Source organism: Mandrillus leucophaeus, unplaced genomic scaffold, assembly GCF_000951045.1.
Source record: "Mandrillus leucophaeus isolate KB7577 unplaced genomic scaffold, Mleu.le_1.0 Scaffold1109, whole genome shotgun sequence".
Taxonomy (NCBI): Eukaryota; Metazoa; Chordata; class Mammalia; order Primates; family Cercopithecidae; genus Mandrillus; species Mandrillus leucophaeus.
In genome coordinates, this window is record NW_012099310.1 from 311,691 (window position 1) to 322,700 (window position 11,010).

General features: G+C 55.7%; 2 protein-coding genes across 2 annotated transcripts in view; one reads left to right on the top strand and one right to left on the bottom strand.

Moving 5' to 3' along the window:
* The window catches only part of ABHD12 (abhydrolase domain containing 12), a 32,778-nt gene extending 28,167 nt beyond the window's left edge, over positions 1–4,611 (top strand). The window contains exons 11-13 of the mRNA XM_011992910.1: positions 1,073–1,151; positions 2,423–2,550; positions 3,932–4,611. Coding sequence (XP_011848300.1) covers positions 1,073–1,151; positions 2,423–2,550; positions 3,932–3,971 — 247 coding nt within the window. The 3' untranslated portion in view covers positions 3,972–4,611. The remainder of the gene's footprint in view (positions 1–1,072; positions 1,152–2,422; positions 2,551–3,931) is intronic.
* Positions 4,612–6,802: 2,191 nt separating this feature from the next.
* PYGB (phosphorylase, glycogen; brain) overlaps positions 6,803–11,010 on the bottom strand; it is a 55,016-nt gene continuing 50,808 nt past the window's right edge. The window contains exons 17-19 of the mRNA XM_011992901.1: positions 10,770–10,904; positions 9,394–9,460; positions 6,803–8,406 (exon numbers count right to left, since the gene is read on the bottom strand). Of these exons, the coding sequence (XP_011848291.1) occupies positions 8,254–8,406; positions 9,394–9,460; positions 10,770–10,904 (355 nt within the window). The 3' untranslated portion in view covers positions 6,803–8,253. The remainder of the gene's footprint in view (positions 8,407–9,393; positions 9,461–10,769; positions 10,905–11,010) is intronic.

The following is an 11,010-nucleotide window of genomic DNA, read 5'->3' on the forward strand; positions in this document are numbered from 1 at the left end:
TACAAAACAATTAGCCGGGCCTGGTGGTGCACGCCTGTAGTCCCAGCTACTCGGGAGGCCGAAGCAGGAGGCAGAGGTTGCAGTGAGCTCAGATTGCACCAGTGCACTCCATCCAGCCTGGCGAAAAAGCAAGACTTGTCTCAAAAAAAATAAAACAAACAAAGCAAGTTTGACCCTGGGTGAGACCCCCACCCTCAGCTCACTGGAAGTCGGGGGCATGCTCTGAGGGCAGGAGGGGCTTTCCTGAGCTCAGGTGGGCCGTGTTCCCGGAAATCCCAAGTACTGCCGCTTCCTTCACAGCCTCTGGTCAGAGGGAGGCTCTGACCAGAGCCTCATCATTTCCGCACATCAGAAAAGCCTTACTGGGAAGCAAGAGTGTGTGCCTCCTGCCAGCAGCAGAGACAGGGAGGGGGCTCCCAACCAGGTCCTACTCCAGGTTCCAGGAGCGCGCCAGCGCTGCCCTCACGGAACCCACAGCCCTGTTGGGGATAAAGGAGACTTGGGTCAGGTGCCACCTTAGTGAGGGCCACACAGGACAGCCGAGGCTCTGCCGGTCCTGGCAGCCCATGCTTCTATTATGTGGTTTGCTGAAGGATTTGGCTCTATCAAACCTACTGAAAATCCTAAATCACTTCTAAATGTTCAGAGTTGGAGTGACCATAAATGTCACTTACACAAAGATAAATTAGAGGACACTGACTTTTTTTACCAGCAGATTCCTAGTAACATTCATTTACACTAAGTTTCTTGGCCCACCTGAATTATTCAGCTTAAAAATATTGTTTTGTGACTTTTAAAGAATATATCTGGTGGAAAAATAATCATTTTCAATTTTCAGAAGACATTCCCGGGGCCAGTTACATAGCTGTGATTGACACCTGTCATCTAGCTGGAATAGATGTTCATAGAGACAATGAAGAGTTAACTTTCGGTTGTCTAGTAAAAAGAAATCCAGCAGAAATCGGACGGTTCCGTGAAACACACCCTGAACCCAGATCCCTGCCACAGACAGAGGGTCTGGGCAACTCTGTCCTTTCCCTGGTCTTGGCCTAGCCCCTTTTCCTTCCCACAGTGTGAAGCACATCTCCTGTCCCCTACTCATCCTGCACGCTGAGGACGACCCGGTGGTGCCCTTCCAGCTTGGCAGAAAGGTGGGTCCTGGCCTCTGCCTCTGGTGTAGCTGGCATCTTGCACACTCAGCCAGTGTGGGTGAGCCAGGCTGGGAGTGGGCAGGTGGGAAGGCAGCCCCTGCATGCTGCATCATGGGCCGTGCACCAGCCACGTCAGGCTCAGGAGGCCACCTCGTCCTCCCTGTGTCACCTCCAGGCTGCTTCGGAAGGACATGGGAGGTCTGGTGTCAAGGTTGGGCAGAGGCCCACTGATGCTGTCTCCAAGAAGAACTGTGAAAAATAAGCAGATAGTTCCCAGTTCTCACACAGGGGTTCTCAGGGCAGGCTGCCTGTGTTATCAGAGCCCAGGCAGTTCCCAGTCCTCACACGGGGGTTCTCAGGGCAGGCTGCCTGTGTTATCAGAGCCCAGGCCAACCTGGCACTCGGCTGGAAGGGCTCATCAGTTATGGGCTGAAGGCAAAGAACCCCTCGATGAGGATCTCCCAAGCCCATTGCAGGGGTCAGTCAAAATTGATACAGAAACTTCTAGCCTGTTTCCTTGCCTTTGGAATTGCACTGATGTCAGAACCAGACCATGTTGTCTGTGGGGCCTCAGTGTTTGCTTTTGCTGAATTTGCTTTGACTATCAGCAAGTTGGATTGGATTTGTGGCTCAGAGTAGGGTAAGAGAACGCAGCCTGGGTCTTGGTAATGGCAGGGCAGGGTAAACTAGTTGGGTGCGTGCAGGCCTCGTCCACGGATTCAGCCCAGGGCTGGGAGCACTTCCTGCTCTGACAGCCCCCATGCAGTGAGGCTCCATAAGGCACACAGATGACAGAGCCATACAGGGTAGGGGCAGGATGCAGAGCCGCCCAGCAGCATATAGCTCAGGCCCACCCACCCTTGCCGACATGGGAGGGAGGGGGCTGAGATGGGCATATCAAGCCCATCTTAGCTAAGCCTGAGGCACATACCCTTTGTCCCAGCTCCCGAAGACTCTGCCATCCCTGCCATCAGAGCCTCCCAGGCACCTGGTCTGGCCCATCCACCTAGCCACTCCCCAGAGGAAGGGCAGTCTGGAAGGTGTGAGGACAGTATCTTGAGTGGTGTGTGTGCCAAGGAGCCAAGCCTGGGGCCTGGCTCCTGCCAGCCCACCCCTGGGCCTCCTAGTTGTGACTGGCTGTGGCAACAAGCAGTGTATGTGGGACTCTGGACTGGTTTCTATTGAAGGGGAGGCTGCCAAGCTGATGTTCCTCAGGCTGGGACCCCCATGCCAGGCCACTGCCTCAGTCTCTGACCCCTTTCTCTCCCCAGCTCTATAGCATCGCCGCACCAGCTCGAAGCTTCCGAGACTTCAAAGTTCAGTTTGTGCCCTTTCATTCAGACCTTGGCTACAGGCACAAATACATTTACAAGAGCCCTGAGCTGCCACGGATACTGAGGTGAGACATTCTCTTCCCACCCAGGCGCTTCGTCTGGGCAGCAGTGGCTCACATCTAAGCATGCAGCCGGTGGCAGCTGCTGAAGCTGCTCGCAGGGGGGCCTCAGTGGGGCCAAGAGTCACAGTGATTTGGGAGCCTTCCATTTCCTTGGCAGAGGGGTGTGAGGGAGTGCCTCTCCCCCCCTCCAGGACTGTTCCCATGATCATGCAGGGTAAGCCGCCTCCCTGTTGTACAGAATGTACAGACTCACACAGACCCACACAGAGGGGCACACACGCTCACAGGTGGCCACACACTTGAGAGCACTCAGACACAGACACCCCAGATGCTCGCAGACCTCGGATCTCTTCCACACACCTCTCAGATGTACATGCTGCCCCTGGTCCAGCTCCTCAAAAGCCTGTTGGTCCCCAGCTGCTTCTTGAAGGGACGCTGTGCTCCTGGACTGCCCTGCACTAGCAGGACATGGGCGCCAGCCCAGAGAGCCATGAGTACCTACCTGGGCCTGAGTGCAGAGCCCAAGCCTGAGGGTGAGGCCTTGGCAGTAGTGACAAGGGCAGCATGTGGAACGGACCAACCCCCAGCCTTCTCTGTACTGCCCTGGGCCCTATGCAGGTTGCTGCCCAGACTCGCCTACCTGCCCGTCAGAGGACACAGGCTCCATCCCACCGCCTGGCTGGTGTGGCCTTGGGCAAGATGCTAACCCTCCCTGTGCATGGGACAAGGCTTCCGAGCCCAAGAGGGCATGTGGTACTTCGACCCTGAGCACTGGACCCATGGAAGGGCTGCTGCTAATGGTGATAGGGTTTTTTGTTGTGTCGTGCCAGTCGGCTCCAAAAAGTAGGTCAAGGTGCCAGTTTCTCCCAGAAGGGGACTGAAACTGGTGGCCTGAATTGCCTCCCAGTGCTGTATATCCTACGGGTAATTCTACTGCAAACTTCTGCTTTTCTCCAGCCGCCTTTGGAAGTTCCAGAGGCAAAGCTGTGTCCCTTTAGCGGTTTGCCATTCCCGGGCACAGGGACCTGGGTTGCTGAGGGGACAGTGGGCTCGAAGAGTATAGGTTTGCTTTGTGGTTATAATTTTCCCCCTTATAAAAGGAAGATTATAGAAAATTTAGGCCAGAGAATAGCTCTGAAGTTGAGGGTCAAGAATCAGAGGCCTTGTGTCCGTGCCTGTGTGCTGGGCTTTGGCACCGTGCTGCTTGCGCCCTGCCTAACTCACTGAATGCTGCTCTGGGCTACAGCGAGTCCTCACAGGGCTCTTGGCTGCCTCCTCTCTGCACAGCCTCTGCTTCCTTAGATAGCAATGTGAGGACTGTGGAGAAGGATCTTTGCTCAAATCTGAGCTCAAATGATTGGCTCCTGATTGTCCTGTGGTCTAGGGAATTCCTGGGGAAGTCGGAGCCTGAGCACCAGCACTGAGCCTGGCTGGGGGAAGGAAGCATGAAGACCTCTGCCCTCCTCCCATTTTCCTCCGGTCAGCAGCCCGGCATCCTGGAGCCCCGGGGGGCCAGCACCTGCAATGCTCAGGAGCCCAACTTGCACCTGGAGAGGACTCAGATGCCAGGTGGGGAGGACCCTGCAGGCCTGCAGTGCCCGGAGGCCTGAGCGTGGCTGTGTGTGGAAAGCGTGGGTGGCAGGCACGTGGCTCTCCTTGCTGCTACGCAACCTGAGATCTTGTTGGGAGACTTATTGACAGCAGGCAGCCATCACTGCCTGGTTGATGCTGCACTGAGCTGGGCAGGGGGAGGCCGGGCAGGGGACTCTTAGGGCTCAGGACCATGCTGAGCTTTCCGGCACCACCCACAGAGAACATGGGGTCCAGGTTCTTTCTGCCCCTTCCCAGCACACGCAGAATGACTCCAGTGGTTCCATCGTCCCCTCTTGCCCTGTGTACCTGCTTGCCTTCGTCGGCTGCCCTGCCTCCTCTGGGCTGGCCCACTCACCCACAGTGGAGGTGCCCAGGATCTGCACTTCCTCCCCTTTCACCCACCTGTACGCCTAACCTGGCCTTAGACTGAGCTTTATTTAAGAATAAAATTGTGGTGGTGGTCCTTTTGTCTCTCTGCAGCGCAAGAAGGGTCAATGTTGCCTCCTGCCCCGCACACTCTCAAAGCCCCAGAGCCGCCCACAGCCCCAGCCAGGCTCAGAGCTCAGCCTCTGGCTGCTTTGGAGCCACTCCATGACTCAGCCTCAGGCTATGAAATTTCCATTTCCAGCAGCTCAGAAATTTGTCAGGAGTAGGAAGTTTTGTTCACCTGCCCACCCCTTTCTCCAAGTTGCAGGCCCAGCATCAGCAGCTGTGGGCTGGCAGGGAGCCCAGAGGTCCTTGCGGTTGCACTCCCTCTTCGCTGGGGTACCCTGAGCTACCTACAGTGGCTCTCAAATCCAGAGAACACTTTTCCTACACAGGGGAGCAGCTGAGTAGACATTCCTCCAGAGGTCAGTCATGAAAACGCTGGCCCCCTTCCTGGCCAGGGTATGTCCCGGCTCCCCGTCTCTAATTAGGGTGTCATTTCTGTTCTGCCCACCCATGGCCCCGGAGACACCACGTGCCCCTGGGTTGGGATCTCCCTGCGCAGCCATCTGAGCCGGGAACCCACGTGGCGTCCCAGACTGTCTCTGCGAGGCTATAGGAACCCCTAGGGGAGCCAGGCAGCCCCTTCTTTAGGACGCAGGTGGACTCCAGCATAGAGCCCGAGGCTGCTCTCCTGGCCTTGTCCCGCACTGTGGCTCCTGACCACGAAGCAGAGGCGACCTGCTCTACCTGGGCTAGCCTTCATCTTTTCCTCATTTTTTTGTCCATGTAAGCTACTTTGGATCCTTGGCTGGGGGACTGAGGCAAGATATAAATTAAAAATACAAGCTCCTAGTGGGTGTTGTTTTTTGAGACAGTCTCACTGTGTTGCGCAGGCTGGAGTGCAGTGGCACAATCACAGCTCACAGCAACTTCCACCTCCTGGGCTCAAGCAGTTCTCCCACCTCAGCCTCCCAAGTAGGTGGGACTACAGGCACATGCCACCACGCCCAGCTAATTCTTGTATGTTTTGTAAAAATGGGGTTTTGCCACGTTGCCCAGGCTGGTCTCGAACTCCTGAGCAATCCTCCTGCCTTGGTCTGTCAAAGTGCTGGGATTACAGGCATGAGCCATTGCACTCAGCCAAGCTACTAGTGTTTTTTACAAAACTGACAGATGCAGATCAGAGCGAGATGGGTGCACTGTGTGGCAGCTGCTCCGCCATCACCTGTCAGCTCATTACATCCAAGTGCCCTACCCAGGGCTGCTGAGCTCCATTGTCCAAGCAACTAATCCCTGGGAGAGAACCCCACAGACCTGGGGAGGCAGACTCCCAGGGCACCATCTTGGTGCCGCCCACCCAGGTGCATGGTGGGTGTAGGGACGAGGACAACCTGGCAGCACCAAGCCCTGCACGAGCAGGTCTCGGGCCAAGGACACCCACGGCACTCCAGCATCCCAGTTTTTGGGTCTTCAGGGTAGCACTGAGCCCTAGGCTCGTTTCTCCCGATTTCTTCATCTGCAACTATACAATTGAGGGGGGATGTTTTGGTCCCCAGGGCCAGGAGTGGGAGACAAAAGCTGCAGGTGCAAAGGGACCAGCACAAGTCACACCAGAAAGGCCAGTGTTTGTTATCCCCAGATAGCATGTTTAGTAATGGCTGGATTTGATAGGATTTTAAGAAAATAGCTAGCTTGGCCAGGAACAGTGGTTCACAACTGTAATCCCAGCACTTCGGGAGGTTGAGGGGGGTGGATCACCTAAGGTCAGGAGTTTGAGACCAGCCTGGCAAACATGGCGAAACTAAAAATACAAAAAATCAGCCAGGTGTGATGGTGGGTGCCTGTAATCCCAGCTACTCAGGAGGCTGAGGCAGGAGAATTGCTTGAACCCAGGAGGTGGAGGTTGCAGTGAGCCAAGACCATGTCATTGCACTCCAGCCTGGGCAACAAAAGCAAAACTCCATCTCAAAAAAAAAAAAAAAGCTAGCTGTTCAGGTACACGTGGCCCCAGGTCCCACACCTTGTGGAGATGCAAACTTTTCTGCCCTCAATCCCAGAATGATGGGGTATAATTCAGGCCCAGCTCTAGTTTCAGAGGCGGGACCTGCAGCCCACTTGCTGGTCTCATCAGGTCTCATCACTGCACTGGCACCACCCTGGGCCTCAGGCCTGTGTTCTCTGCTTCCCACAGCCTCACAATACCACCTGCAGTTGGTGAAACACAGACCCCACATCAGCCAACCACAGCCACAAAGGTTTAATCAGTTTATCTCACAAGTCAGTAACAATGAGGGGCACAGTGGCGGTCAGGGTGGTGGCCCCAGTGACCAGCTCAGGGAGTATGGCCTCCTCCACACAGTCACTGCCTGGGACAGATGCTATCAGGGCACGACCACAGCCCAGCACTTGCCCCACTCAATAAAAGGCTGTAGTGCTCTGGTGGGCTGTGCACCGCACGCAGATCCTCCTGGTGGGCACTGGAGGCCAGGGTGAAAAAGAGCCTCCCTGCAGCCCAGATCCAGCATGCAAGGTGCTAGATTTCTCAGCAGTTCCACAGGGAAGGACAGTAGCCTGTCCCTGCTCTCTCGCTTGGGCAATGGGAGGCAGGCTGGCAGCCCTGGGGAGGGGCAAAGCTGTGAGGGGCTCACCCCCACTTCCCAGTGCCAGGCCTGCTGTCCACGCAGAGCAGAAACGGGTTCTTCTGGGACCACTGGTCCTTCTTCCAGACGAGGCTGTGGCACTGGTAGAAAGGGAGGGAGAATGGAGCCTGGCTCTTGTGTGTACAACAGGAAATGCACATTAGGACACAGTGGGAGTCAGAGGGAGGGCACAGACCTGCCCCCAGCCAGGCAGAAAATGGGCCTCCCGAAGCACAAAAGTGACCAAGTACAATTTTCAGTTGCTAAAACAAGACTAGTTTCATTTCCATGTGTAGTTATTTTCTCTTTTGAATAAGCAAAACCAAGCTAAGCTGCATCAGCCAACTTCGTCTTGACCAAGACCTCTGAGACAGCAGACACAAGCACCCACTCCAATGTACCCCTCGGTCATCCCGAGTTCCAAGCACCCACACAATGCCCAGGATGGCTACAAAGGGAAAGCCCCATCTGGGTCCATGACCCATATACCAGGTGCAGAGCCAGGACAGAGGGCAGGGGGCTGTGAAGGCAATACCTGGAGGATCCAACCCCTCCCAGCATGGCCAGGAGGCAGAGCCGGGCAGGGTGACGGGCTACATGGGGCTTGGCCCTTCCCTGTGGCTGGCAGCCCAGATGCTGCAGTAATACGTCCCCAGGCTTCACTACAGTCACTGGCCCAGACCCCAGAATCCAGAGGCTCAACACTAAAGACATCAGCTAATACATAGCAAGATGCGTGCAAACTTCTAGGGGAGCCCAGCAGGCGACTTCACCTGCCTCCCACTCTGGTACTGTCGACTCTGTACAAACCTCCCCTTTGTACTGTCAACTCTGGCTTCCTTTATAAGAAACCAGGAGCACTTCTAGCACATTCCTTCTTTGCCCTGCTCTCTCAAAACCACCCTGACCCCCATGGCCCCTCCTGGAAACATGGTACTCAGAAAAGCAGGGACCACCAGCGGCTGGCAAAGTGCTTGGGGAAAAAAGGAGGTGCAAAGTCAGCAAGAAAACAAAAGCCCGCTGGTCCCGCCAAGGCAGGGTGCGCCTAGTCCCGGGGAATGTTGGGGGGCGGGATCTGCAGGTCGGAGGGCTCCACGCCCCAGATCTCCCGCGCATACTCTGTGATAGTCCGGTCACTGGAGAACTTGCCCGAGCAGGCGATATTCCTGATGACCTTCTTGGTCCACCCCTTGGGGTTCTGCAGGGAAGGAGATGAAATTAGTCTCTGGCGTCACAGGGCTAGGGGCTGCTAAGAGCATGGGATTCCAGAACTTTAGGACTGTTTCCAAATGAGCTCTGAGCCTTGGGGCTGTCCACTGGAAGAGGAGGACATTACAATCAATTGTTGAAAAGGGGACCCCACGGACCAGGAAAGCTACCACATACCTAGATACAGGAAGCAAGGAGCTGGAGAGAAGGTCCCAGCCTTGAAAATTCCTGCTAGGGCATGGCCCCCAAGATGACGATAGGGATAGCACCAGGTAAGAACTGCTCAGGCAGGGGCCGGGTGCAGTGGCTCATGCCTGCAATCCCAGCACTTTGGAGGCCGAGGCGGGCGGATCACAAGGTCAGGAGATCGAGACCATCCTGGCTAACACGGTGAAACCCCGTCTCTACTAAAAAATACAAAAAATTTGCTGGTTGTGGTAGTCCCAGCTACTCAGGAGGCTGAGGCAGGAAAAAGGCGTGAACCTTGGAGGCAGAGTTTGCAGTGAGCCAAGATCGCACCACTGCACTCCAGCCTGGGCGATAGAGCAAGACTCTGTCTCCAAAAAAAAAAAAAAAAATGCCCAGGCAGATCTAGTGCCAGCAGACATGGCCAAGCACTCTCCTTCCACCAGGGAGCCTCACAGCTGCCGCAAGCTACAGCTTGCACCAGGCCAGGCTTTCCTCGAGGCCAGCCCTGACTAAGGGAAGAGAAGGTCCCTCCCAGGGCCCTGCCTGGCACTCAGTTTCCAGGCCCCACGTTCTTTTCTTGGCCATTAGGAGCTGTTTTTTCAAGGGAGGGAGTGACAGTGACAGCTTCCCTAAAGGCATCCACAGCCGACTGATGACAAATCAGAAACACAAACCCCTCTGGCCTCGGCCAACAACCTACTCAGCTTGGGAAATAAACAATCCGACCCAACACGTCTACACGGACCCATCCAGCTGCTCCCCCAGCCTCTGGGCCCAGGAGCCTCACCCGGTACAGCTGGTCCACCTGTGCCTGGCACTGCACATAGGCTTCATAGTCTGCAAACACCTTGAACCTGGAATGGGAGAAAGGAGGCTGGGCCAGGGCAGCAGGGAGCCCTGCCCACACTGTCCCGGGGGGAGAGTCCCGGGGCAGGAGGCCAGGCACCATCCACCTGGTCCTGCCTGGAGCGAAGGGGCCCATGCAGCTGGTCAGAGCCAGGCTGCACCGGGCCCATTTGGCCACGGGGCTTCTCTGTGAGCAAGGACTTATGTCCTGGGACGGTATTTCAGGAAAACCTTATTTCAACCCAACACTCCTTTAAATAAACTGGCATTTAAAGTGCATCTTCCACACACAGGGCAGTTAGAGCTGCACATGGGAGAGGCCTCCTGGGCAGACAGTGGAGAGCCCATGGCACCTCCTTGGGGCAGGGGGCACTTGCTGGGCAACGGCATCTCCATTTGCCGTCTTATCTCAAGTCTTGACTGGGATTTGCCTACACAGGAAATACTGACTTGCAGTTCCTGATGTGCTGAACAAAAATGCCAGATTTATGACTCTACAAATGCATTTCTTTTCACTATCGAGTCAGAAGCACACTTCACGAAATGCAGAGTTCACAATTTTAAAAGCACTTCCTTTATCACAGACCTCAGCAGGACCCAGGTTCCAGCCCAGATCCCAGCATGTGATCAGAGCCGGTGTGACTGAAGCCAATAGGTGACACAGTCATTAAAGAGCAGCAGACAAAACTAACCCAAAGGCAGCTGAAAGTGGAGGACAGGTGAATTCCCAGCCCTCGCCAGATTCAACTTTTGTCAGCAGGGTAAAGAACTGCCCTGTGCTGCAAACCTTACAAAGTCTGTAACTCTAGATAAACCGTATCATGTGCTAACTTCACCGAAATAAAACACTAACTACATTATAATGTTTCATCGTTGCAAGTGAAATCCATTTTCACCACTGCCTGTCACTGGCACTGACAACTGTCCGGGTTCCGCAGCCCTTGTGTGCCCCCTACCCCACCCCAGGGAGTTCTGGGCCCATGCTCCCCCTACTGGCCTGCTGGGACATGGCTGCCCCTGGGACTTCCAACCACCAGATGACACCCCCTCCTGCTCAGCACATTGGTCCACAAGGCCTGGGGCCTGGACTCTGCTGCTGTCTCTCACTGCTCAGGGCCCCCTGGCATTGCCACAGGCCATTGCAAACTCCCAGCTGGAGTCTAAGGCTCTGCCCAGTAAGGTCTCATGGGCACAGTGGAGACGTCCTGAAAGCATGGGTTTCACTCCCCAAACAAGGTGCAATATCCAACCCACAAAGAGGACCCCTCTCTCCCTCCCTCCCTCCCAGCCGGCCAACCAGGGCGCAGTCAGTCCCACCTGTCATGGTGCATCAGCATGTTCACGACATCCTTGAAGCAGTCTGGCTCCTTGGGAGAAAAAAAGCCACTGCTGATCTGGTCCACAGCCTGCTTCAGCTCGGGCAGGCGGTCGTAGTACTCCCTGGCATTGTACCTGCGAGGCAATGGGCCAGGAGTCAGCAGCCAGCGCCCCAGGTGGGCCACCTTGAGGGACAAGCCACGTTGTTGCCTGGCACAGCCCCTGCCCCAGGATGGCCCTG